At 59.1% G+C, this 27,657-nt stretch overlaps 3 protein-coding genes and 1 non-coding gene across 4 annotated transcripts; 2 read left to right on the forward strand and 2 right to left on the reverse strand.

Annotated features, from left to right (window-relative positions):
- The first annotated feature begins 4,406 nt into the window (after nt 1–4,406).
- LOC119114136 (pentatricopeptide repeat-containing protein 1, mitochondrial) lies at nt 4,407–9,743 on the forward strand. The gene is made up of 6 exons (XM_037238348.1): nt 4,407–4,509; nt 5,133–5,256; nt 5,584–5,688; nt 6,004–6,134; nt 6,677–6,851; nt 9,093–9,743. Exons 2-6 carry the CDS (start codon nt 5,173–5,175, stop codon nt 9,324–9,326), a joined length of 729 nt encoding a protein of 242 aa, XP_037094243.1. The 5' UTR covers nt 4,407–4,509; nt 5,133–5,172; the 3' UTR covers nt 9,327–9,743.
- Nucleotides 9,744–10,963: 1,220 nt separating this feature from the next.
- On the reverse strand, nt 10,964–11,796 carry LOC119113849 (sperm-specific protein PHI-2B/PHI-3). Its single transcript, XM_037238074.1, has one exon. The coding sequence runs from the start codon at nt 11,739–11,741 to the stop codon at nt 11,193–11,195; it is 549 nt and encodes a 182-aa protein (XP_037093969.1). The 5' UTR covers nt 11,742–11,796; the 3' UTR covers nt 10,964–11,192.
- Nucleotides 11,797–15,427: 3,631 nt separating this feature from the next.
- Nucleotides 15,428–15,509, forward strand: TRNAS-AGA (transfer RNA serine (anticodon AGA)). The gene has a single exon. It is a non-coding gene; the product is annotated as a tRNA-Ser (tRNA).
- Nucleotides 15,510–16,248: 739 nt separating this feature from the next.
- On the reverse strand, nt 16,249–25,807 carry LOC119113530 (ribonuclease Z, mitochondrial). The gene is made up of 16 exons (XM_037237831.1): nt 25,529–25,807; nt 24,959–25,145; nt 24,415–24,516; nt 23,805–23,916; nt 23,099–23,229; nt 22,512–22,599; nt 21,910–22,206; nt 21,014–21,176; nt 20,480–20,692; nt 19,492–19,634; nt 18,702–18,830; nt 18,216–18,261; nt 18,043–18,092; nt 17,572–17,670; nt 17,177–17,301; nt 16,249–16,825 (listed from the first exon to the last, which is right to left on the reverse strand). The coding sequence occupies exons 1-16, from the start codon at nt 25,750–25,752 to the stop codon at nt 16,670–16,672; spliced, it is 2,265 nt and encodes a 754-aa protein (XP_037093726.1). The 5' UTR covers nt 25,753–25,807; the 3' UTR covers nt 16,249–16,669.
- Nucleotides 25,808–27,657: the final 1,850 nt, after the last annotated feature.

Consider the following 27,657-nt stretch of genomic DNA (forward strand, 5'->3'; position numbering starts at 1 on the left):
GTGACGCTACGTGGAAAGCTCCGCGGTTCCCGACCTGCATCGTTAGCTTCCCGTCGCACATGCTACTAGGGGCTGCAGTCCCAGTCCGGCCTCCGACCTGTGATCTGTCGTTCTCGGGGGCGAACGCAGAATTTTACAATTTGGGGGTCACAACTCAGACATTTGTTCGGAAAGCCGAGTTTAGCGCGCCGGAGGCGAGCGCAATTTCAATGGGAGTCTTAAAACAGGATCGCTTGTCACCGATCTTCTCATTTTTCGTGTTTACCTGGAATTTATAATTGTCAGCAGCCCGTCGTATACCTTTAACACACGACATAATTTGGATTTGTGGGGTGGGGGGTTCGCGTGCCCCAAGGGGCTACCACGTGCGTACACCACTGGTGGTCCTCAGGTCCGGCCGGCGAGCCATCCTTCTCGACCGTGGTCCGTTAGCCGGCCGCCTGGTGGTAACGTCGGTCCGAGCTGCTGCTTGCACGTCCCGGCGGGACGGGCACCGTTACATCAGTCGCTCCCGTGCCGGTGGGCCATGCACCAGTTGTGACACCGGCGCGCCGGAGCGGCCGCGCTGGCGCTCTGCCGTCCTGGGCCGTCCTCTGCTGGTCTGTCAGACCCCTGTCCCGTCCTGGGCCGTCCTCTGCTGGTCTGTCGTGCCCCTGACCCGTCCTCGGCCGTCCTCTGCTGGTCTGTCAGACCCCTGACCCGTCCTCTGCTGGTCTGTCAGACTCATGTCCCGTCCTGGGCCGTCCTCTGCTGGTCTTTTAGACCCCCGTCCCGTCCTGGGCTGTCCTCTGCTGGTCTGTCGTGCCCCTGTCCCGTCCTGGGCCGTCATGCCTCGGCCCCGTCCCGGACTGTCCGCCGCTGAGCCATCCTTTGTCGTCGTTCCCTGCGCCTCGCGTGCTCTGCCATGCCCGGCCCTAACCGCAGACGTGTGCTCAATTCATTTTTTGTTTGTTTTAGGATCAATTCACCATTGGCTCGTGGCACGATTCGCGTTGAACAATTCGAATCCTATTCAAGTAATGTTTTTTTTGCGAATTGATTGTTGATTCACATCCCAATTGAATGGTTCCTGCCTGATCAAAATAAGTTCAGTGCATGAATCGATTCAACTTGAATTCGTCGCACATTCAATCTTTGCATACTGATTTTTGATGAGTTTTAATTGATAAATCATTTGTGCACATCATTTCTACAGTAATGCTTTTTGTGTATTGATGATCCCGTCTGTGTGCCGATTAAAAAATGAATCATTTATCAGTTCATTCGATCTTCACGTTGACTTTTCTCGATTCAAAGAAGCTTTTTTTGAGGAATGCCAATGATTTGACTCAAAGTTTATTTTTAAACTGTTAACAAAACAATTGATTCACTTGTCATGAACGATTACATGGAGTGCTCCACAGTTGTGTTATATTTGAACGGAAATAGCCATCTTGAAGACTTTTTGATGCTGTTCACCATCCTGTTCTTCTTAAGACCTAAGTCCCTCTAGTTTCTGAGCTACACGCCCGCAGAAATGGCGAAAGGTATATCGGAGAGAGCATTTCGAAGTCACCTTCCATTCATGACGACATAATGTCATTCAAACCCTGCCATTCCACAAGCCATGCGGTGATCAAGGCCAAGGAAATATAATTGTCGAGACTTTCATATCTGGCACTCGTAAGCACGATTTCCAGATATAACGACCGCCAACTGACTCAATCAATGTTGTGCAAGGTACGATAACGTAGTCAAACCACAACGCATTGAAGAACATATTCACTCAACAGGGAATGGTGCTATCGAGAGCAGTTTTTTCCACTTAAATAGTAGACAAATAGTTATAAGTGAACTTGTTTCATCATATCTGATGTTTGCTTCAATATCTCTGAGTGAAACATTCCCTTTAATAGAATCATCTTAGATCGACCACAGGTCTGCCGAGCCGTAGCCTTCCCTGCCTTATTCTGTCCTGTCCTACCCTGTCCTGCCCGTCCCTGTCCTGCCCTGCCCTGCCCTGCCCTGCCCTGCCCTGCCCTGCCCTGCCCTGTCCTGCCCTGCACTGCATTGCCCTGCCCTGCCCTGCCCTGCACTGCACTGCACTGCATTGCCCTGCCCTGCCCTGCCTTCCCCTGCCTTCCCCTGCCTTCCCTGTCCTGTCCTGTCCTGTCCTGTCCTGTCCTGTCCTGTCCTGTCCTGTCCTGTCCTGTCCTGTCCTGTCCTGTCCTGTCCTGTCCTGTCCTGTCCTGCCCTGCTCTGCCCTGTCCTGCTCTGCCCTGCTCTGCCCTGCCCTGCCCTGCCCGCCACGCCAAACCCTTGATCCTGCTGTATAGTCCCATCCCGTCCCGCCCCTGTCTCGCCCCGCGCGTTCCGGTCGGCTCGTGCCCACTACCCCAGACTGTCGCCAGATGAGGTGGCCGCTGCCCCGCGCCGGGGCCCCCCCCCCCCCCCCCCGTCGCCGTGTGACGGCTGTCTGGTGCTAGCTCCGGCGCTGCATTGGGATCATAAGGCGAATGAAGGCTTCTTTTTAAAGAGGGGTACAGATCAGAGTCAGCGCCCCGCTGTGAGAACATGTAGCATCGCTGTTAAAATGTAAGAAATAAATGATGTGCAGCGGCTGGATGAAAGGCTGGAAAGGCACTGTTGTACGGTTGTAACCTTTAGAACGCTCTCTCCAGCACCAGGTGTTTGTCTGCGAATTTAAAGTTATGACATGAATAAATCAGCTTGGTGTAAATGTTTAGGAAGTCTTTGGCTGCTCCTGTTGCTTTAATGTCTTTCATGTTTGTCATGCTACGATGCTGCCAACATGCCATCATAAAGCTGTGTTTTCATGGTTAGGATTTCGTCGCGTGTTATCAGCATTTCGGTACTCGAAGCACAGTTCTACTGAGCGCGAGGAATGCCATTCACTCTCATTCATGATATCAGTCCAGGGACATAGCAAAGAGGGGCTTGGGGTCATGCCCCCCTTCTTCCCCACTATTCTCTCCTGAGCCTAGATAAAGGCCAGATTCTGGACGGTTTCGACGACTTTGGGGCTGTTTCCTCCCCCCCCCCCCCCAGAGGACAGTTTTACTCCGCACCTCCATCGGTCCTCGAAGCCAGCCTTCGAGCCATTAGGGCCACCTATGACGTGACGCTAATTTAAGTCGAGTTTGTGTTGATTCATCCAGTGCATTCAGTAGGAATTAAACCAAATTGGGCTCTGAATGACATCAAAGCCGCGGATTCAAATCAAGCCAGGCTCGAAGGCAATGGGGCGGTTTTCGATTCAATTATGTGGCCGAATTGGGTGAAGTCCTCGTGAAATTATATATTTATGATGTAACGATTTTTTATGGCTATGCAGGAAATTCTAACTAGCTACCTAGCTATTTAAAAAAGGTGATGCCGACCGATTGCAGTTTGCACTATTTGGTTTTAAAATGAAAAGTGCTGTATCTGATATAGAGGTCAGCATACTGGACCTCAAGACGTTTATTACATTTGTGACCCTTGTGACCTTTGAGGTGCTTATAGCGTGTGACCCTTGTGACCCTTGAGACGCTTATGACATATGTGACCCTCGTGACACTTGAGACCGCATGATATATACGACCCGTGTGACGTGTGCAATTCTCGTGGTTTACGTGACCTGTGCGACTTCTATGACCTTTTTGACCTCTGACCTGTGTGACCTGTGCGGGGCAGCGTACGGCCGGTGCGGCCAGCTGGAGCGGGCGTTCGAGACGGCGGACGAGGCGCTGCGGCTGGGCCACCCGCTGAGCGCCGACCTGGCCTGCGCGCTGCTGCACGCCTGCGTCGGCGACGCGGACCAGGGCTACCGGCACGCCCTGCTGGTGAGCCGCCCCCCCTCCACCCACCCATCCGCCCGTCCACCCGGGCGTGTATGGTGTGGGTGGGTGGGACCAGAGGGAGGAGGGGGAAGGAAGCGATGCTATCTGGCCGGTCTGGGGAGATTGCGCTTGGGGTTCGTCACGTTCTCGGTGTATTGTTGCCATCCCCCCCCCCCCTCCCTGAGGCCATGAGTTATGACTGGACGTTGTTTAAGTTGCCCAATCGTGCTTCTGTGGGCTACTAGATGAACCAGATTGTGGTCTCCGCGGAGGCCATACAGATGGTTTCTCGGGTGCGTTCTGACTTTGAATCTCCCCTGCAGGTGTGGCATCGCTTGCGGACGAAGCACGTGCCGCCCACCATCTTCCTTTACAACCTTCTGCTGCGGACGGCGCTGGAGTGCGGCGCCGGCGACACTGCCATCTTTGAGCAGGCGATGGAAATGATAGTGTCGCCGCCGCCGCCGGGCGACGCAATCGCCGGCGGCCCGCCAACGGGCCGGGCGCTACCAGCGCCGCCAGAGCGTCCGGCCCGACCCGAGGAGCCGAAACTGCTGCAGGGCCTGCGGACGGCCGGGGCGCTGGAGGCGGCCGCCGGCGGCGGCGGCGACCTGCCAGACCTGCTCTCGCGCCGCCCGAGCCGCGGCGGTCTGGTGCGGCTCCGGCACCTGAACACGCCGGCGGCCAGGTGAGCGGGTGTCGCGGGCCGTCCCGGCGGCGGCTCCCATAGGCTGGAGCGACGTGGGACGGCGGGGTGGTCAGGGACAGGTGAATCTCCTCGTGCCGTCTCCTCGGGCCAGAACGTGACCAGTTGCCGCCGGTTCGGAGAGGCACTGCATTTGCCGGCTCCCGGTCAAAGGCGCACTCGAAGGAAGGGGTGGGGGGCTTGGGCCCGCCTCATATGAGCTGTCGAGATTGAAAAACCACCACCCTGCCACACCTGTCAAAGATATGCAGTCTCTGCTGCTAACACTGTGTTTTGACTATCATCTACCTAGAAGTGACCGCAAAGTGTAACCGGGTAAGTCTGAGGCTTAGATATTGTGCATCTCTGAAAAACCATACTGACAAAACCATGAAATATGCCTACTATCACTTCTTGTTTGTGAATTGGGATGAGGGCAGGCCTAGATATGATATGACCAACGCCGGTAGAAAACTTGAAAGGTGGGGGTGAAGAAGTAGGAGCAGGCTGTGTGGTAATCTCTTACAACATTTACCTCCGGCGCCCCCCCCCCCCCCCTGACTAAACCCGAGGTGCTCTCCTGTTCCCGATGTTCGTCACGGTCACACCCTTGTTGTTCGTCACAGGCTGGCCCTGCTCGGCGGCTGGGTCGGCGTGCTCCAGACAATGGCTGCCGACGGCATTTTGCCCGACATCAAGACGTTCTCCATCCTGCTGAAGATGATGCCGCACGATGAGGACCAAGAGCAGGTGCCTCTCGGGCTGGGACCTGCGCCACTGACCCCGGGATGGACAGAAAGAGAGAAAGGGTGTCACTTGGAACAATGCGGGTTTAGGGAAAAAGTCATTCACGCCAAATGACCACTGCAGCAGACGCGCCTGACACCCCAATAATCAACAGCCGTTGTTAGATGGCGCTGCTATCCGACGGCAGCCTGTTGCCCGATGGCTCAACTCCTGCTCGCACGTGACGGTCGGCTCTAGCCCGTGGGCTGGCCCATCGGCCCTCGCATGGTGTGCTCGATGGCGTCAGCTGGTCCTGTGGCTGTCACACCGAAGCCCGGCGTGCTGTTTCAGTGTCTTATTCGGACCATGGACGCCCTGGACGTGGCCCCTGATGTGGGATTTTTCAACCAGCTGATGAAGAAGCGTGCGAGCAGCCGGAGGAACGCTGCTGCGAAGGTGCAGTGATGCTGCATGCATGTGCGCTAGATTGGCCTGACAGAACGTGAACTGGCTTCATCTTGTGAAGTCTTTTGATAACTGGATGCGGGGACTTGCCGGTCGAAGCCGTAGAATGTCTTCCACTTGTCATCATTTCAGTGGATTGGCTCCAGTTGATTTTAGAAAGTGCACCAGTTAAGTGCATATCATCTGGCGTGCACCTACCTTTGCTACCTCTCTGCGAAACGCGCGGCCTGTGCCGACCCTCGTCCGTGCTCGTGCGTGTTCACTTGACCGCGCTCTCACCACTGACGGCGCGCGCCACCGCCGCAGTCAGCGTTCCGCGAGCTGGAGGCGCGCGCGCTGCAGCCAGATGTCGCCTCGTTCGGCTGCCTGGCCATGACTGTGCGGAACGGCCGAGACCTGGCGAGCTTCTGGGAGACGCTGCGGGCGGCCGACGTCAGGTACGGCTTCCGAGGCGGCGGCGCAGCAAGGGCACAGGCACGGGCACGGGCACGGGCACGGGCACGGGCACGGGACACGGCGTCGTTCCGGCACCAACACTAACAGTCTGACAGGGGCCTGACAGTGTCGTCCGAGATCTGACAAGGTCGTCTGCAGGGCCTCTTGACAGTGCCGTCTGTAGGGCCTCTTACAGTGCCGTCTGTAGGGCCTCTGGCATTGTCGTCTGTAGAGCCTCTGACAGTGTCGTCTGTAGGGCCTCTGACAGTGTCGTCTGTAGGGCCTCTGACAGTGTGGCCTGTAGAGTCTCTGACAGTGTGATCTGTAAGGCCTCTGACAGTGTCGTCTTTAGGGCCTCTGACATTGTCTGTCCGGCCTCTGACGGTGTCGTCTGGAGGATCTCTTACGGTGTTGTCTTTAGGGCCTCTGACAGTGTCGTCTGTGGGGCCCCCGACAGTGTTGTCTGTTCGGCCTCTAAGAGTGTCGTCTGTAGAGCCTCTGGCAGTGTCGTCTGTCGGGCCTCTGACGCGGTCTTGCTTCGCAGGCCGAACGTGGAGATGCTGACGACCCTGCTGAACAGCGCGGTGCGCGCCGCCGACCCGCAGAGGGCACTGGCCGTCATGGAGGCCTTCATCGAGCACCAGGTGGCGCCCGAACGGCGCGTTCTGCTGCAGCTGGAGGAGCTGCGACTGAACCTGCGGCAGATGACGGTGGCCGCGGTGAGACGGGGCGCGCGGGGCAGTGTCAGCTGGGTCGTATGGAATGTGGTGGGCCAGGTCGCGCGGCACGATGAGTCAGATCATGTGAGAGAGTGAGTCAGATCGCGCCAGGGGGTGAGTCAGATCAGGTGAGAGGGTGAGTCAGATCGTGTGAAAAGGTGAGTGAGACCATATGAGTGTGAGTCAGATCACTTGAGTGAGTGAGTCAGGTACGTGAGAGGGTGAATCATACTTTATATGAGGGTGAGTCAGATCGCTTGATGGGTTGAGTAAGGTTGCGTGAGAGGGTGAGTCATACTGTGCGGGAGGGTGAGTCACACTGTATGAAAGGGTGAGTCATACTGTATCGGAGAATGAGTCAGGTCACCTGATAGGGTGAGTCATGTTACGTGAGAGGATGAGGCGAGACGCAAAAGAGCGACGAGATGGTTTCTGAGGCAGGGTGGGGCAGGGCACACGAAGCCGAACGGGTCGGGTAACTGGGCAGGGTGGGTGGGGTGGTTCTGGGCAGGGTGGTGTGTTACCGGACTGGAGAAAGATCATACAAGTGGTCGAGGTGTTAAGGTGGCTTTTTTATCTAGAGCCTCTGATCCGAACCCCTGTTTCAGGAAACTAAACTTTTTTGCCGGCATGGTTTGGTAAAGCCAATGACGAACTAGCAGCAGTGACGACACTAGCGTGTAATTGTCAACCATTCCGAATAGTTTGGGGTACCTCGCTGCGACCTGTATCAAGCCATCGTCGCGGCTTTGTGTGTGTTAGTTCGATGGAGTGGATGGGTCAGGTCGCAGTTTTGTTCCCCTCTGACCCAACCCGCACCCCAGCAGTAGTTGTTCTTGTCTGACCCAGCCCGCACCCCAGCAGGAGTTGTCCCCGTCGGACCCAGCCGCCACCCCAGCAGGAGCTGTTCCTCTCTGACCCAGCCGCCACCTCAGCAGGAGCTGTTCCTCTCTGACCCAGCTGCCACCCCAGCAGGAGCTGTTCCTCTCTGACCCAGCCGCCACCCCAGCAGGAGCTGTTCCTGTCTGACCCAGCCGCCACCCCAGCAGGAGCTGTTCCTCTCTGACCCAGCCGCCACCCCAGCAGGAGCTGTTCCCCTCTGACCCAGCCCTGCCACCGTAGGAGCTGTCCCCTCTGAACCCAGCCGCCACCCAGCAGGAGCTGTTCCTCCTCTGACCCAGCCGCCACCCCAGCAGGAGCTGTTCCCCTCTGAACCCAGCCCCTGCCCCGTAGGAGCTTGTCCCCTCTGACCCAGCCGCCACCTCAGCCAGGAGCTGTTCCTCTCTGACCCAGCTGCCACCCCCATCAAGGACTGTTCCTCTCTGACCCAGCCGCCACCCCAGCAGGAGCTGTTCCCCTCTGACCCAGCCCCTGCCCCGGTAGGAGCTGTTCCCCTCTGACCCAGCCGCCACCCCAGCAGGAGCTGTTCCTCTCCGACCCAGCTGCCACCCCAGCAGGAGCTGTTCCTCTCTGACCCAGCCGCCACCCCAGCAGGAGCTGTTCCCCTCTGGACCCCAGCGGCTCGGCTGCCCCTGGTAGGAGCTGTTCCCTCTGACCCAGCCGCCACCCCAGCAGGAGCTGTTCCTCTCTGACCCAGCCGCCACCCCAGCAGGAGCTGTTCCCCTCTGACCCAGCCCCTGCCCCGGTAGGAGCTGTTCCCCTCTGACCCAGCCCCCACTCCAGCAGGAGCTGTTCCCCTCTGACTCAGCCCCCACTCCAGCAGGTGCTGTTCCTCTCTGACCCAGACCCCACTCCAGCAGGAGCTGCTCCCCTCTGACCCAGCCCCCACTCCAGCAGGAGCTGTTCCCCTCTGACCCAGCCCCCATTCGAGCAGGAACTGTTCCCCTCTGACTCAGCCCCCACTCCAGCAGGTGCTGTTCCCCTCTGGCCCAGCCGCCACCCCAGCAGGAGCTGTTCCTCTCTGACCCAGTCCCTGCCCTGGCAGGAGCTGCTCCCCTCTGACCCAGCCACCACCCCAGCAGGAGCTGTTCCTCTCTGACCCAGCCACCACCCCAGCAGGTGCTGTTCCCCCCTGACCCAGCCGCCACTCCAGCAGGAGCTGTTCCCCTCTGACCCAGCCCCCACTCCAGCAGGAGCTGTTCCTGTCTGACCCAGCCACCACCCTAGCAGGATCTGTTCCCCTCTGACCCAGCCCCTGCCCCGGCAGGAGCTGCTCTCCTCTGACCCGGCCCCTGCCCCGGCAGGAGCTGCTCTCCTCTAACCCAGCCCCTGCCCCGGCAGGAGCGCGGTCGGCCACCACCCCGCGCCGCCCAGCAGCCCTCGTTCGCGGACTCGGTGCGCAAGTTTCTGCTGCGCTACCCGCGCTGGCTGGCCGAGGTGCACGTCGAGCGCGAGCGGCACCCGTTCCGCCAGTACGCCGTCAGGCCGCTGGCCGAGACGGTGGCCGCCGCCGGCCTGTCGGGCGCGGAGGAGGCCCCGCCACAGCGCCGTCCGTCTCTGCCCGCCGATGGCTGACGGGCCGGCGCCGGCCGCGGGGCGCCGCCGGTCCCGCGCTACGAGGTAGTCCCTGCTGGCGGCGTAGACGGCCGCCGTTAGGTGGCGCGGGATGTGCCGACGACGGCCGCCAGGCGGCGCCGATCGGCTGGGTTGCGTGCCACGGCATTGTGCGACGTGTGAGGTGTGGTTGTGCGACGTGTGATGGTGTGATTTTGCGACGTGTGATGGTGTGCGGCGTGCGGGGATGAGGTGCGAAAGGACGGCGTGGACGCGCCGTCGGACCGGCAGTGGGAAAACGGCGCGGTGTGCCGATTGGAGGCAGCCGTTGTGGTGGACCTGCATGCGCGTTGTTTCGCGCGGGCACCTGCCAGTATCTCAGGCTGGGGGCACACGAGCTGAATATTACTACAGACAGTGTATCAGATTGACGTGAACTGGTGACAAGTATATCACTGAAATACAATTAGATTGTTGCCCGCGGTAACGTTGGTAGTGGCATGGACTGTTAAGAAGTGCCTCACGTTTGTCACGTGATGCTGCTCAATAATTTTACTTAACCTCTCTTTCTCCTCAATATGTGGTGCAAAAAAGACCACTTCCACTCCCAATTCCAAGTTCCAGCGCTTCCAGCTAATCCGCAGTTCACAGTGTGCCGCGTTTATTTCGTCGCTGCTCTTGCGGCAGCCTGCGTCCATCATTGTCCGGCGCAGATATGGGCCGTGTCCCTCCCGTGGACCAGTCTGGGTTCCGTCCGCAGTCCGCAGTCTGACCCGTGTTCCGTGTCCAGATGTCCAGCTCCGTGTCCACATCGTCCTGCCCTCTTGTTTCTAATTACTATCCTGCAGACGGTCTGGAATGCTACCTCCAACTTCCGTTTTACTGCTCTTACTTTATTTGGATTTTACGCTACTTTTATTGAGCACAAAATGGCCATGGCAGTCAACGCGCACGAAAGCGCCAATCAGCAACAATACGTGATTTGTTAAAGGCTAGTTTATGCTTGTTTATAAAACACTAAAACTCACCTACTTTTTACTTCCTACCATACATCCCACATTCCGCACGTTGCCCGATGTTACCCCACACTCGTTATCCCGCATCCTTTGACCCTTGTCCCTTCAACAGCCCTCTCCTCACCCGGGGTTGGAGCACTGAAGCCGGTCCTGGGCGGCGCACCTGCACGGACGCCGCCCTGGCCCTCCGCCTTCTGACCGCGCCGACCAACAGACCGGACGTAAGTCAGCGTCCCCTCGTCCCCTCGCGCCCCCCCCCCCGGGGGGGGGGGGGGGGGGCGCGACTCATGATGACTGGTTGGTGGGGAGCAAAACGAAGCCTAGGTGGGAGGGAATCAGCCACGTGAGCAGGCGCCGACAGCGCCTCCGCTGGCGGCTGATGGGACGGCGCGCTGATGATTGCCTCCTCGGCCCTTAGTCCGCTAGGAAAAGGTCTGATCGGCAGCTGGACACCCCCAAGCCGCCCGCTCGCAGCCCTTCATCAGTATGAAGCGTCCTTTACTTGGACTTATTTAGCAGCTTTTAAATTGCGTCCCGTCCGTGGGGTTCTCGGCCCTCAAGCCAGTCCAGGTTCGTTCCATGTTTCCGTGGGGTGGCGTCTTAGCGCTTCGTCCATTCGCGAAACATGCAATAACAACAGGCCACATTGGCTTATACGTGTATTTGTTCAATGCGACGACCCTAAAACTAGGTCCAGCGTTGATGCATATATACTCTGCTCCGAGTATCAACAACATGTGAGATCCCTGCCGGGGCACTCGTGCGCGCCGCCCGCCGGTAAAGCATTAAAATACGCCAACGCCACGGAGCGACGATGATAAAGTACAGTGCAGTTTGTACACTCAGCCTCAGGCTGCCGCGCTGGCACTGCCTATGCCTTCTTTGCCGCCTTCTTGGGGGTCTTCTTCTTCGCCGCCGTCTTCTTGGCGGCCGGCTTCTTGGGCGACTTCTTTACCTTCTTCGGCGACTTGGCCTTCTTTGCTGCCGCGGGCTTCTTCTTAGGCGTCTTGGCCTTGGGCTTCTTGACAGCCGCCTTCTTGGGCGACTTGGGCTTCTTGGGCTTGACAGCGGCCGCGGACTTCTTCTCCTTCGTGGCGAGGCGGTAGCGGCCGGCGAGCAGGTGTGACTCGCCCTGACCCTTCGGGCGGCTAAACTTGCCGGCTTTCAGGCCCGCTTCGAAGGCACGCCGCAGCATGTGGTTCAGCATGACGGACGACTTCACCTTATGGTTGGCCAAGATGTACTTCTTGATGGCCATCACCGATGTCCCCTTCGGATCCTTCTCGGCGTTGATGGCTTTGGTGATTAGCGTCAGGGTGGGAGGACGAGAAGACTTGGCCGCCTTCTTCTTGGCGCCTCCCTCCTTGGGCTTGCGGCCCTTCTTCACCGGGGTGGCGGCTGCTGCGGCGACGTCGGCCATGACGAGTATCTGATGCCTCCGGACCTGCACGGACCTGCACCGCTTCCACGTTCGACGCTGCGGACTGTTTGTAAACGGAGCGGGCCGCGCGGCTATATGTAACCGCTCCGACGACCTTACCGTACGCCAGTCGATGGCAGCGCCGCGGCTTCGCTCAGCTGAGCCGAGCGGCCTCCATCTGTGTTTGTAATTTTGGAAAACGGGTCAGAATGCTATATTCTCCCCCTGACCGATATCATCTGGCCACAGCAATCGATAGAGGAATAATCGGGCTTGCTTATGCTAAAACGGTAGGATTTGATCCCCTACGTGCGCCGAGATATTCGCATCCAAAGTGAAAAGATTGTGCGGCAAAAAATGAAAACTTTAGAAAACTTAATAAAATTGCAGCGACTGATGTGTTATTTGCTGCATGTGACCACCTAAATAGTTAGCTACATATATCAGCTTCATGTTTGACAAGTTTGACCACTATCGACCCCTCGAATCTGTTGACACACGCGTTTACCTGGGACCAGTCACAAGCACATTCCGGGTGATTTTCTGTAGTTAGATTTGGAGGCGTTCCAAAGAGCATGTAGCAGTTCCACATGATATGCAGTGCAAGTGGTGTCAAATTATTCATGTTGAGCATTGGTGTAACATGGAGTGTCACTTCACGATAATTCTGTTCCTCCTTGTGTTATATAACTCAATGTATCGCCACAGATACGCGATTTCCATTGTTCGTTTCAGAAAGCAGGGCGGACATGGCTTGCTCTGGACTCCACCATCGCCGGCAATTCACACATGTCCTGATTTCTAAAACATCCAAAACTCGAGCATCAGCATTCCCCAGCCTTATTTCTGTGATTGCACCGTCGCTGGCGGTACTTTGGCTGCGTCCCAGCGCGTAAACGCCGCCTGTGACGCATTTTCTCCACCGTGTCAATTGAACGCCGCCCGGCCAGCGCCGGCCGGCGGTGCAACGGTGAAACCGCGGCGCACAAGTCAACCGAAGGCGCACCCTGGCCCGGCAGGGGCGCCGATAGGGACGTCGAGCCCCGACAGGACCTGTGTCTGGTTGTGCGTGGCTGGGGCGGGACGGTATCCACGGGCGGCCCCAGAGCTCGGCGCCGTCTTTGTTTGCGGATGCAGCGGCCATTGCCGGCGCCCGGTCAACGGCGCCGGCGGCGACCGGCCCGGGGCCAGTGCGAGGCGGGTCAGGGCGAGAGGGTCACTAGCGAGAAACACGCGGCAGCTCAGCGCGGCGCGGGCGGCGACAAGGCCCGCCGGTGACCCTCAGGACAGACTTGAGGTCGAGCTGGCTTGCAGCCGCCGTCCGCTGCGTAGTTAGGCGAGCTGCCGCTTTGCGGCCGCCGTCAGCGCCGTTCGCGTCATTACGAGCTGCGCTCGCGGGATCGCGGGAACTGGTGCGGCTGGACTGTGATAAACATATCAGTTTTCAGAATGTATTGATGAGGGCTGCGGGAGCACTGCTCATTGCCATATTCACATTCACATGCGGTCGATTATTTCGCAATCCGGCTCGCCTAGGCGTCCGCTGCGCTCGGGGGAATGAGATGCGCGAGCTGGCGATGTCGCCCGCGATTCCAACCTGACGCTGCTCCCGCAGAAATGATGTTTGGTCTTCCAGCCAGGAGATCACCAACGCCGCCGCAGCATTTGACCGGCTCGTAGCACAGCGTCGAGCGCAGCTGCTGACATGCCAACGGTGACACCAGCGATCGTCACAAAACCCGGCCAATCGCCTGAGCGACCTGCTGTCCCACCGGTCCCAGCACAGACCGTGACCTGGCTGACCTGGTGACCTGGTGACCTGGCTGCCGACGTCACACGCCTGGGGCTGTGACCCACCAGTAGCCAGGCGCTCATCCCTCTGAGGTCACCGGTCGCCGCCGACAGCCTTGTTCCGCCGCCGTGCCTCGTCCCGCGCGTCCGCCGGCGGACCGGACGGTGGCTTTGTGGGCGTGTGATGTGTTAACGCTGGGTGTCGGAGCGTGCGCTGGAAGCCGTTTGGGGGACGCTGCGGTTGACGGTCTTTGTTGCCAGTCGTGGGGTCTCATGACGTGGCGTTGGTCTTCACCGGACTGGAGTAATAAGGATGGAGTAATGTGGTCATCTGGATCTTGACAGCGTGGCCATTGAACCATGGATGTGACGTCACTGTAGTTAAGTATCGCGTGCCATTTAGCGTTAGCTTTTGGCTCGCGTACTTCAGTTTTTGGCCGGGTAATTAGTTTTGATGGGAGCCTTGTCGGTTGGTTTAGGCTATTTCAGCTCCGTTGCAAGAACGGCGATCGTGTGTCCGTGGTGGGGCGACACTGCCGCCGCCGTGGGGCCCCGGGAAGGAGTCCGGCCCGGTGCAGGGGCCCCTTCTGCGGGGCTTGTGTGGCTGCTCGGCAGGGAGCTGACACTGCAGCTGGCTCGTCGCGGACGGCCGCGGCTTGACGAGATGACGAGATGACGAGATGACGCGGGGTGTAGCCAGGACTCGGGATGAAGCGGCGGTTAAGGAGAGCAGGGCGGATGACTGCTGGTCGCTGCCCCCGCCAGTCGATCCTGTGACCTAGCGTCATGTTGTAACGACACTGTACCCAAGCTGGTGACACTGCACTTGTGTTCTTTGTATATTTCTGTGTAGAAATGGGGTCTTTTCGTTTTAACATAAACATAGTCGTTCAACTTATCAGGAGTAATTCGTCGGGACCCTCAAATCCATGCGACTTTCAACTCGGTAACCCTCGTGCCCTCGACTCATATTTCCTTTGTTACGAAATGCATCAGGTACACCCATATGTTCCTTGTAAAAGTGCATCTGGTATACTCATGTTTTATCCTGACTTAGCTGGGGCACGCACATGTCTTGCGTTCAACAAAAATGACGGACAATGTAATTATGGGTTCGACAGCTGCTGGACGCGTGAAGTCCAATAATCCTCGTCACGGTCGAACTTATGTAGGGCTTAGCCAGTCGTTATCTCAGCCATGCCCGCCAGGTTCGACGTTCCGCAATGTGTCCCGAAGAAGTGAACACGACGAGCGTCCACGGTGACATGTAACTGTTTCGCCGCCCCGGAACCCACAAGGGAATTACAACATGGCGCAGGCACCATCGCGCTGCGACATGCAGGTCGACTCCGGCTTAGTTTAAGTTGTAATGCGGCTTTGCAATTGGAAGATTAAAAAGTATCCATTTCCTAATGTAGCCTAAGACGTGTTTAGAGCAGAAGGGGGTAATGCAGCGATTTGTTGTGCCGAAATGGTGATTCATGCGACATAAATATGACGTTTCGACACCCGTGATACAATCCCCTTCTCGTGCACCGCCACCTAGGAACATAAATTACAACTCCCAGTAAGATTATGGACGCTAGGTGGACCAAACTCGATAGACTTCACTGCCACGTTGTTTGCCTGGACCGCACAAGGCATGAGGCATGCAGGTTACTGATTTCAGCGTAAGGTAGTGCTTTATGTTGCGTCGTTGAATGAACAACTTATATTCCGCCGAACTATTCATGTGCCAGAGGCATCAACTTTTGTTTTGGATGATGTTTATCGTTTCGCGTTAGTTTGTGGCTGGACAATGCCTAAGCATTTATATCAAACATTAAGATATTTGAAACAGCATGCGAATCATTCGAACTCATCTCATACTTGTGTGGCAGGGCACCGAACATGGAGCGGTCGTGGCCGAGTGGTTAAGGCGTCTGACTAGAAATCAGATTCCCTCTGGGAGCGTAGGTTCGAGTCCTACCGACCGCGGAAGCATTTTCGCCTTGGGCCTGCTTTTGCCACAGCAAGCAAGAAAGCAACTGTCACTGCGAGACAATCCTCCTGCTCCACGTGTGACACGCCCAATCTTCATCACATTTTTTACTGCATCTCTCGCGGCGCGTCACGACGCTGGGTGTGGTCCTGAGCCGTCAGGCTCCGGAAGCTGACGCGACTCTCCGAATTCCCAGAGCGGGACGCCCAGTCATGCCGGCTGTCCCGACACTCAGTCAGACGGGATGCCCAACACGGGACGTCCATTCAGACCGGGTTTCACGATTAGCAGCTAGAAATACCGCTCAGCAAGCCCGTTCCTGATTCCGTTCACGTTTTCTTTTGGGGAGGGAAGGGGGGGGGGGGCATTTGTCAGCACAGGCAATTACGGCGGCTCACCACCCGCATATCGCGGCTCAACCGGCGCCCTCTTGCGACAACTTCAGAAATGAACCGACTCCAGCCATTTCAAACAGCTCACCAGCTCACAGGATTCAGCTGAATCGGAAGCCATCATGGGCGGCGTAGTGAACCCTCAGCCCTACCTCAGCCATGTGACACCATGCGCCCATTGCGCCGGTACCCCCCCCCCCCCCCCCGTTCGGTGTACACCTGCTGGGGTATCCAAACATCTCGTTACTTCCACACACTCTTCGTCACTCCGGCTGATCTGTTGATGTGCCCAAACCGTGGATTTAACAGTAACCAGCTGCCAGCATAACACAACAATAACATAACAGGCGCAAAGGTAGTTTATCAACAAGCTCCAACCCACTCAACAAAAGGTAAATTCCAAAACACCTTCCTACGGCCTCGTAGCGCCCGCTCGTTCCTCCGACCGGTGGCGTGCAACAATGACGTCACGGCTTCGACCCAGCGGGCCGGAAGGCCATATCACATTCGGTCCCAGGTCTCGGAGGAATCAAGTTCGGACATGTGTGACGGGGCACGCAATGACTCAACGCCCACACACAAATGACGTCACACACGAGGACTGATGACGTCACCAGACGCTGCCCGCTCCGCGAATCGGTAACACGTCACCAGTACAACATCACGTCGCCACACGCGCCGCCATGCTGGTCTGCGGCGCGGCCGGCCAGCCGGTCCCGGCCCCGACCCCACCCACGTGACGTCGCGGCCGTCTACCGGTGACGTCATACCAGCCCGTCGTTGGCCAGCTGGTCGGCCAGCTTCTGCTTGCGGTCGCGCCGCTTCGCCGTGCGCTCGACGCACTGGTCGTAGGACTCGGCGAAGGCCTGCCGCAGGCACGGGTACAGCAGCGGCAGCCGCGGCAGGTGCCGGTAGTCCACCTGGGTCGGCACACGCGCGCTGGCGTCAGTATGACGTCACAGGCCAGGACAACGCACGGGGCGGGACTCCAGCCGACAAGGAGAGCGTCCGTGTTGGTTTGCTCCGAATAACCAAACCGCCACGGAGGGCCCGTCGGATGCCTGGCTGCTGGCCGGAGTCAGCCGCGTCCAGCGGCGGACGCTGCGCACCACACACGCGACACAGTCCACCCTGCTTGATCCCCCGCCCCACGAGCCGACCCGTCACGCTTCCCGCCCGACCACGCCCTCCCGACCTGACCTGACCGTCCCCCTGGCCCGGCCTGGGCCGTCCCCGGCTGGTGCCCGCTCTCGCTCGGTGCCGTAACTGACCACCATGTTGTCGTAGGCGACGCCGACGTTCTCGGGCGCCGGCTCCGGCAGCAGCGGCAGGTTCGAGTAGCGCTGGCTGAAGTGCGTCAGCAGCACGTGACGGGCGGCCATGTCGCGGCCCACGCCTGCCGAGCCAGAGGCGGAGTCAGCAGGGCCGGGAGCCGGCCCGCCGCGGTCCAGTGTGCCAGAGGCGGAGTCAGCGGCGCCGAGGGGGGGGGTGCCGTTCAGTGTGCCAGAGGCGGAGTCAGCGGCGCCATGGACGGGGGGCTACGGGGAGGTGGACGGCAGAGTGCCTCCCCCACTAAGACGACGCAGGTCGGCGGCGGCGCGGCTCCCGTGCGCGCGCTGGCGCCGGCCGGCGGCACACCGGAACCCGGCGCGGCGCGGGAGCTCACCGATCGCCTCAGACGTGGTGGAGTGGGCGCGCAGCTCCGCCTCTTCCTGCAGCTCATCCTCGTGCGTCGCCTCGTGGATCAGCAGGTCGCAGTTCTGACCTGAGTGGCGGCAGGCGCCCGATGTCAAGGTCACACGACCTCGACCTGGGTCAACCCGCCGGCAAGGTCACACCAGCCTGGTTTGGGGTTGGCAGAGGGCACGGGCCGAGGCCCATTCCTGGGGTGAAGTCAACCACGAGTCGGCCACGCATCAACAACCTTGGCCTGGAGTTCAGCCCTCATCTTAGGCCCACCGATGACCCGGACCGGCAGAGCGCAGACCCAACCCGTCAAGCGCGGAGCAAGAGCGACAGTCAACGCACACCAGCCGACACCAACCAACTGCGGCCAGCTCTTGAAGGCGCGGTGGATCAACACCAACCAACTGCGGCCAGCTCTCGACAGCGCGTTGGGAGACAGCGCACGACTGACCGAGCGCCACCAGCTCCGGGCAGGGCCGCGTGTCGCCCGAGTAGACGACGCTGGGCCCGCCGGCGCGGCCCAGCCGCACGCCGTACGCCAGCGGGCAGTGGCGCACGAGGCAGGTGACCAGCTCGTCCAGGCCGGCCGCCGCCAGCCGCTCCTGCAGCCAGGCGGGGCGCGGCGAGCTGGACAGCTGCAGGCGCGCGTTGGCCACCAGCGAGAACGTGTCTGGCGGCAGCGCAGAGCAGGTCAGAGGGAGCGGCGGGCCTCAGGAGGCAGCGGGGGCCTCAAAGGGGGCGGCGGGCGGGGGCTCAGAGGGAGTGGCGGGCTCTCAGAGGCGGACGGGGAACACAGAAAGTGAGGAACGGGGGGCGGGGGGGGGGGGGGCGAAGTACTGCCGCAAACGACAAGAGTCGTCGCGGATTACGTCAGAGCGGATCGTCCGATGCGCCAGGGACCGGCAAGCGAGAGTCACACATCAGACTCGGCTACCGCGCCGTCGGCCCGAGAAACACCAGCCGCAGCCTGTCCAGACCCACGGGCAGCGACCGGCCCGACTCAGTTCGCGCGGCAGCAGCGTCCCGCGAGCCCCAGCATCCGACTACATACGGCCGTCCGAGCTCACGGGGCGTCCCCACGGCCGCAGCGGCGGACCGGGCGCCACTGACCGAGCAGCGGGGCCATCTTGTTGTGGTACATGGTGAGGTAGCCGGCGATGGGGCCCGGCGCCAGCAGCAGGCACGGCCGGTGCTCGGCGCCCAGCGCCCGTCGGCGCGCCTCCAGAATGCTGATCAGACCTGCCGCACAGCGCGGTTGCTGGTTAGACTGGCGGGCTGTACGCTTGCTGGTCAGACCGGCACACTGTACGCTCGCTGGTCAGACCGGCGCACTGTACGCTCGCTGATCAGGGCAGCGGACTACACTCGCCGGTCAGACCGGCGCACTGTACGCTCGCTGGTCAGACCGGCGGACTGCACACTTACTGGTCAGACCGGCGCACTGCACGCTCGCTGGTCAGACCGACGCACTGTACTCAAATCAATTCTGCGCAAAAACACGACGAGCTGTTTTAAGCGGGCAATCCAGAATCCGCAGTTGATTCCAAGCGAGCTGCCGGCCTTTGCGGATGTGGGGCACGGTACGGTCGGCCGACGTTCGTCACTGTTACCGCGAGCCAACGGTAGGGGGGGGAGGGGTCATGACATCACGCTGAGTCAATGGGGGTCGGCCTCTGCGGCATGTGGGCTGTTACACTCGGTCTCTAGCCGTGGCTCGGAGTTGTCTCTCAGCTACACTCGGTCTCGAGCCGTGTCTCAGAGTTGTCTCTCAGCTACACTCAATCGGGCGCACAGAATCATCGAGTTCTCCGTCCGTCACACTCGACCCCACACCCAAGTCCAGCGCCGTCACCAGTCCGCGGGGTCAGGTCAGGCCAGGTCAGGGTCGGCCTGCCCGTACCGATGTGATGATCGGCGTGCAGGTGCGATATGTAGACGGCGCCGAGCCGACGGAGGACGGCGGCCGCCTGCTGCTGTCCCAGCAGCCGCACCAGCTGGCCGTGGGTGCCCTCGCCGCAGTCCAGCAGCACGGAGTGCTCCTCACTGCAGGGGACGCACCGGTCACAGACAGACGGGGTCGGCGCGGAGGGATTCCCACTGCCGGGGACGCATCCGTCACGAGACAGACGGGGTCGGCGCAGAGGGGTCCCCACTGCCGGGGACGCACGGGTCACGAGACAGACGGGGTCGAGGCGGAGGGGTCCCCACTGTCGTGGACGCACGGATCACGAGACACGGGGTCGGCGCGGAGGGATTCCCACTGCCAGGGACGCACCCGTCACGAGACAGACAGGGTCAGAGCGGAGAGGTCCCCACAGCCGGGGACGCACCTGTCACGAGACAGACGGGGTTGGCCAGGAGGTCCCCACTGCCGGGGATGCACCGGTCACATACCGGGGTCGGCGCGGAGATGTCCTCACTGCCGGGGACGCACGGGTCACGAGACAGGCGGGGTTGGCCAGGAGAGGTCCTCACTGCCGGGGACGCACCGGTCACAAGACAGACGGGGTCTGTGCGGAGAGGTCCCCACTGCCGGGGACGCACCGGTCACGAGACAGGCGGGGTTGGCGCGGAGGGGTCCCCACTGCCGGGGACGCACCGGTCACGGGACAGACGGGGTCGGCGCGGAGGGACCCTCCTGTTGCGGCTGCGGAATCGGGGCAGGAAGGTCGCGACCACACAGACGGTCTCCAAACTAACATAGCACGTTCTAGTTGACGCCCGGAGCGGTCACCACCACACACATTGGCATAAGTTGATGGTGTCAGACGGAACACCGTGGTGACGTGGACCGCATAGAGCCGCCTCCCATCAGCAACGCTCTGCCGCCATCACGCATGCGGCCCTCTCCGGAGACGTCCCGGCCCGCGCCGGCGCGCCGCCCCCACCTGAGGTTGACCAGTATGCCGCTCGTGTTCCGCTTCTTGTTGGGGATGGAGCTGCCCGTGCCGAGCAGCACGGTCTGCGGGTAGACCCCGGCGGCGGCGGCGGGCGGCAGGGCGGCGGACGCCTGCCGGTACTCGGCCAGCCGGGCCGAGAAGGCCTCGTCCGCCGCCAGCTCCGCACGGTACACGTCCGGCGTCACCGGCGTCACGCCCTCACTGGCGGCGGAGAAGACGACGGGGTTCAGTGGCGCTACCCCGATAGGTGGCTGAGAGTGACACGGTGATACTACATCCTCCTACTGGGATGGCGGAGGAGGAGGAGACAATGCGAGCTCTCTGGTAGACAGCACGCATTACATCCTCCAGACGGATCAGATGACAAAGCCTCAAGGAAAAAATACACAGAACATACTAGTCCCAGTCAAACTCACAACATTCCTGAAGCCAGAGCCCTGGTGATCTCGACGTCCGAGCCGGGCACGGCGGGCAAACGCCTCGCCTTGTCAAGGGCGGCCGGTGTCTGGCCCGGGGACTTACGTGTCGGGCTCGGCTGGCGGCCGCAAGCTCAGGCCCCAGCCGGACGGCGGGTGGATCAGCGACGACTCCTGCTCCTGCTCCTGCTCCTGCTCCTGGTCCTGGTCCTGCTCTGCCGTCGGGTCGTCCTCTGACGACAGCCGGACTCGCTTACAGGGCGCGCCGTCTGAAACCGGCCCGTTTACAGGGCGCGCCGTCTGAAACCGGCCCGTCTGGCAGACACGCCGAACACGGCAGACCGTCTGCCAGATGCGCCGAACACGGCAGACCGTCTAGCAGACACGCCGAACACGGCAGACCGTCTGGCAGACACACCGAACACAACAGACCCTCTGGCAGACACGCCGAACACAGCAGACCGTCTGACAGACGCGGCAGAACACAGCAGAGCGTCTGCCAGATGCGCCGGACACGGCAGACCGTCTAGCAGACACGCCGAACACGGCAGACCGTTTGCCAGACGCGCCAAACATAGCAGACCGTCTGGCAGATGCGGCAGAACACAGCGAACCGTCTGGCACACGTACCGTACTACGCGTCAAAGGTAAGTGCAACACCCCGAATGAGTTGGCACTGTAACAGAGATGGTAGGGTAGAGAGGACTGTGTGTTCATACTGATTCATAAAATGAGAGCTAAAATTTTTCATATAAAAAATGTGCTTGCAGACCGTACCGCGTTGTAAATGATGTGCCATCCAAACAATGATCGCAACGGCTGACGACGTTCAAACGAGTGCTCGACTACATGACAGAATTAACAAGAAGATCGTAGCGAGGATCAGGTACTTCCACCACGCAAGCAGGTCGTTCGACATCAGATGGCGAACTCGACGCAACCAAGCCCGGTCTGCCCACGTCCGTGCTGGAGGACAGCCGCACGGGCCTCCCCGCTGCTCACCAGTAGGCTGGTCCGTGGTCGGGTCGTCGCCGGCCAGCAGCGGGAACAGCTGCGGGTCGATGGTGTGCAGTTGGTGCTGCAGGCGGTGGACGGCTTCGCTACCGTGGCCGCGGCACGTCTCGTTCAGCGCCACGTGGCGCACGGTCGCCGGCAGGCCTTCCCGCCACGCCCGGTACTCGGGCGAGTCCATCACCGCCGCCGGCGAGAAGTGCACGACAGCCGCCAGCCGTGAAGCGTCCAGCGACGAGTTCAAGTCGGAGAGCGAGGGGAGGAAGTCCGGCGAGGGAAGCTCCAGGACTGCAAAACAAATCACGATCATTTATAGACGCATTTACATATATCAATGAAACATCTGGCGACCTATTGCATTGCAGGCCATGTTGTCCATGAATAATTTCATAATCGTGGCTCGCGAAGATCCACAAATTCTTGACATCATTTCAGTGACTTCCGAGACTGCGACCAAACATGTTATGACCATACCCATCCCCAACCGAGCACTCGCGCAACGTAACCATCCGCAGCCCCCAACGGCATCCGTCCCCGACCCGGCCGATCAGCAGGCATGGGCGCACCCAGCCAGGGGAGGGAGGCGGCCTCACCGAGGAACTGGGCGCCGACCTCGTCCGGGGACGTGACGTCCTCCGACCGGACGACGCGGCCGTCCTCCAGCACCACGTCCCTGCCGCTCTGTGGGCAGACGGCGGAGTGAGGCCGTGACGCCGGGAGACCGTCATACAGATACTGTCACGCCGGGAGACCGTCACACGGGCACAGTCACGGACATTCACACGGACACCGTCTTACGGAGTCACACGGACATCGTTATGTGAACAGTCACACGGCCATCGTTGTATAAGCAATCACATGGACATCATCATATCAGCGCAGTTTCACGGATGCAGAGGAGGCGATACGGGTGACGGGGAGCCGTGGCGGGGGGTGGGGGGGCACCGGCACGCCACGGGTTACGGGGCGTTGTCCACGGATTGGAGACGATTTCTACGGTACGGTAGGGGTACAGGCACCGGCACAGGTACGGGTACCGTGCAGGTACGGGCAAGAGCACCGGTCTTATGCATTTACGTCTCTGCCCCGTTCATCGACGGCCCCACGCGGCTCCCCGTGCACGAGAACACATCCATTCCAGCATTTCTGAGCGCTCAAAGCCGGCGCCGACGGCACCGACCTTGAGTTGTCCCAGCAGCGGGCCGGGCTGCACGCCGAGGCTGACGCACTTGTCCAGCAGGAGGCGGCCGGCGCGGTCCGGCACCGAGCATACATAGGCGTACGACACGGCCCGCTCCGGCAGCGGCGGCCCTGCCAACGGCGCAGGGAACGGTCGACGTGATGACATCGTGTCAGCCGTGACGGGCGGCGCGCGACTGCTGGTGTTTCGGTCAGTGGGTTACGCAACGTCACAGACCAGCCGCAAGTGTGGGGTTACCGAACCCCCACGCGCGGCATCCCTCCCGCGCAGGTCCCTCTCGCAGAAGCCCCTCCCGCGACATCCCTGCCGGGGAAGTTCCTTCTGCACCGTTCCTCTCGTGGAAGTCACGGACGAGCAATTGTGGGCAAGATGGAAAGCAGTGCTGTGTCAGACGTACTTGGCGAGTTAAAGTAAGTTGCCATGGAAGCCCGATGACATGACTCGTCGGCGTCATTCGCAGACCGCCACCTAACGGTTGACATGTTTAGGAAAGCACCCTGCTCAACCTCTAGCGTTCCGACGATGAACGAGACATCACGAACCTACACCGCAACCAAGTACCAGAGCCTCCGCCCGTTCCGCCCGCGCCCCACCCCACCTCCGTCCTACGCCCTCGCCCCTCCCCCCGGCGTACCGTGCTCCTCCGGCGGCGCCGGCGGCCGGCTGGGCGGCGAGGCCGGTCGGCCGCCGGCGCCGCCCGTCCTCTCGAAAGCGAAGTAGTCGACCGGCGGGGGACCGGCGGCGACGGCCGGCGGCTCGCGGCTCGCGGCGGCGCCCCACAGCGGCACAGCGCGCACCTGGCGACGGTCCGCGGGTCACGTGCGCCCGCTGGCTGGCCTGGCCTCCGGGGTCACGGAATTGGCGGTGCAGCGGCGCGCGCTGCATGGCGGCGCGCCCGATGCTCGCTGCATGGCACGCCGTCACGCTACAGCACGTGACGGCGGCCCGGCTCAGTCCCGTCACCGTCAGCCACATAGCTGTACTCTCATGGCAAACTTAGACATAGGAGCTGTCAAGAAACGTCCCTATCTGCACATAAATTGAACCTTTGAAAAGCACCAATTCCATGTCATGCTCGGTTCAAGACAGAGCTTGCTACACAAACGAACTTTGAACTCATGCTTCCGTTGTTACATGCAATGGGATTCGCCAACATTTACATGCAATCGAATTTGCCTGACACCAGAGTCGACTACGGACGTTTTCAACCACACAGCCCTGTCTGCGACACTCCCCGAGTCCCCTCATCACCGCGGCTCCCGGAACGAGCTTGGCGGTGTCCCGCGGACGCTCACCGTCAGCCCGACGTCGACGAAGTCCGCGTGCGTCTCGCTGCGGTGCGACACGTTCATGCCGCGCAGCTGGATGAAGTTGCGCGTGTCGCGGTACAGCGCGTTCTGCGGACGCGGGGGGCCTGGCTGAGCGACGGCACGAGCCAGTGGCTCGGGAGCCACGGCTCGGCGAGATCCGGCGCTGCGAGTACAACGCTAACAACCGCACGCGGCGTTCAGACCTGCCATGCGCAGTGCAGTTACGTGAACGGAGGAAAACGCCGCTAGCATCGGCAGAGTGGAGTGAGCGCGCGAAACAATGGCTGTGCGTTTGCTCTGGTATCAGTAGCAAATGGACACTGGTTGGGTGATGGAATGTAGCCTCGTTCAAATACACTGCGGATCTGCCACCTGCCTCAACGTCTGAACAGTGGCAGCCTCTAACTCAACACAAAACATGGACCGCATGAACGATGTACGAGGCCGCCGTCAACCAACACTGAAAGACGCAGCAGATGCAGACTCCGCCGTCGCCGGGCCCGGGCGGGCCAGCGGCTGGCTGACCCACCAGTCCCGGCGGCCCGTGAAGTGTCAGCGCCGGCACCCCGATGTCGTTGAGGGTGAGCAGCGCGCCCAGCACGCCGCCCACATTCCGCCAGGCGTTGGTGGTGATGAACACATTCTCCAGCCGCGCCAGCCGTGTCTTGCGCTCGTGCGACAGACGCTGCGTCCCCTCGCCGCAGTTGAACAGGTAGCTGCCGTGAAGCATGGGGTGGGATCAGTGAATGGTAGGCCTTGTTGGCATCTCCACCAGCTGGTGAAAACAAAGTCCAACATGTGAACATGGTGTAACTTATGGCCAAACTGTGCAGCTGCTGGCACTGGATCACTTAGAAAGAGTAACCTTCAGTCAGTCACTAACCCAACAAATCTAATCAACACAAAGACAGTGTGTGTGTGGCTCATCTCACCAACATCGGTATATTTATTTGATCATGAACGTGGCTGAACACTTGTTAACAAAATGGATTCCACCATGCATATCACATACAATCTCAAGTAGGGTATGTGCCAGGTCACCAAACATGACCTGGCAATGGTAGTAATGATGGAAGGCACAGTGGATCTTGCCACTCACCTGGCACTGGTGGTAAAGACATAGAGGGATCGTGGCGCACCCTCTGCACCCGTGCCCAGCACCTGCAGCTTGACAGCACTGGGTGGGCCATATGACTTCAGCTTCTTGGTTTTGGCAGTGCGAGCATCACGCCGCTCAGTCAGGTCCACAGCCTTGGGCATTGCAGCTGCGCTGTGGCGTGAAAGCAGTCTGCAGATGGCCTGTTGGCACTGCACCTGGAGCATCAGCCACTGAGGCCAGAGGTGCTCCTTCTGGTCAGGTATCCCTAGTGCCTCCCAGTGCAGTGGATGGAGCGGTGACCTGGCAGGGCAAAGTTTGAGGCAGATCAGCACTGTTAGACACAGGGTGGCACACATGTTAATTTTTGGAAAAAAACTTCCAAAAATGAAGATGATGCATCCAAGATGGGCATTGAAGAGGGGTGTACTTTCCTACTCAGTTGCATGAGGCACTAAACCCCTCCCCAACTTGGGGTCCAACCCTCACCTTCTGTTAAGTGGGCCATGACTGGCAAAATACCTTTTTGGTAGCAGATGGATGACATATTTTAGATGGAACATTTATAATATTTCCTGATTCAGCCTCCCCAAGCTCATCCTGTAAAACATTGTCCCTGATGTAGAACATGATGTACAACTTTTGAGTCACCATCTTTTGAGGATAATCTGGAATCTGGGACATTTGAACATCTTGGTGATGGCACAAACTAATTCAGGGGTTTTCAACAGCAGCATTCATCAATGAAGTCAGACACACATGAAATGCAAAGGCATGCAATATTCCCCCATCAGCAAATGCTACTTTAATGGTTACCTAGCATGCCTTTAAACCTTTCATTGACAGCTTTGGTTTATAACTCCATTAATGCAACAAAGGAGACCAGTAAGATGCGATGATGTGAGAAGCACACCACATTAACTTAACACAAAATACCAGCACAGCCAAAATGAACATTCCAGGGCAGAGGGCATATCATCGTGCAATGCCACACCACGAAGGCTTTTTCTGACACTCAGAAGGTTCACATTGTTGGCTTTCTGAATCACTTTATAATTTTCTGCTTCATTTGCTATACCTTAAATGAAACGCAAAGTCCTTGCAACACCACTCCACCACGCAACCGACCGGCGGACACGAGACTGCACGAGGCTGTCTGCCTTCTCGGCAGGCGCCTCGGATTGCCACACAAATCGCAAAAGCATGATGAAATGAGCGCACAGCTTTCCTAAGTAACAGAGTACAAAATCATGCTCGTAAAACCACAAAAGGCTAATGTTTGTATTCAAACATGGCGCCTTTGTTTCATTAAAGAAGCCGAAAACTCCACAGTCGTGTTTCTATTCAGGGTCGCTCGATGATCGGTTACAAGGTGGTGCAATCAGTTGTAGGATTACTTATATGTCGCTTGAGGTGTCGCGCTTAGTTTGTATTATTCTGCACGTACTTGGGGGCAGTTCAGGAACTGATGTACACATTTTCCAGCTGACTGATCTTCTGGTTTTCCATGTTAGAAGTCCTGGGTGTGTGACAGCATATTGGTTTGCCGGGTGTGTTTCAGGGTCTGCTTTTGTCTACACTGGTCAATATTTGAAGGCAAGAGAACAAAGTCAGACATTCTGACCAAATTATAAATTAAGTTTAAGATCAGACTTTGGGGCAACTAGGCATTCAGTACTTCAAAGTTTGAATATGGTATACTCAGTCTTCTGTGGGATCTTGCGGCTTCCATTGATTTCCCTGGATGAAGTACTATAGCATTCATATGTCCAAGCCCTATATTCGTGTGGTAATAAAGTGTTGGGTCAGCAGAGCTTTTATTAAACAATGACATATGGTCTTGCAATGAAATATGTATGATTTGGAATTCATGCACAAAGCTAACAAATACTGTGGCAAGGTACCAAGACAATACCAGGACAGGTCTTGGCTCAACATATGGCTGGGCACTCTGGTTGAAAACAAAGTAGGATATGCCTCAGGCTTGATATCCTGAGCTTGAAGCCTGACTGAATCTTGTAGTCAATGCCCATCTGCAGCCCACCCACCTGCAGCCCACCCACCTTTGTAATCTCCCCACCCAGACCCAGCCCATTCATTTAACATAATCTCCAGTTACAGCAACTACCAAC

Source organism: Pollicipes pollicipes, unplaced genomic scaffold, assembly GCF_011947565.3.
Source record: "Pollicipes pollicipes isolate AB1234 unplaced genomic scaffold, Ppol_2.1 Scaffold_7262;HRSCAF=8765_pilon_pilon_pilon, whole genome shotgun sequence".
NCBI lineage: Eukaryota > Metazoa > Arthropoda > Thecostraca > Pollicipedomorpha > Pollicipedidae > Pollicipes > Pollicipes pollicipes.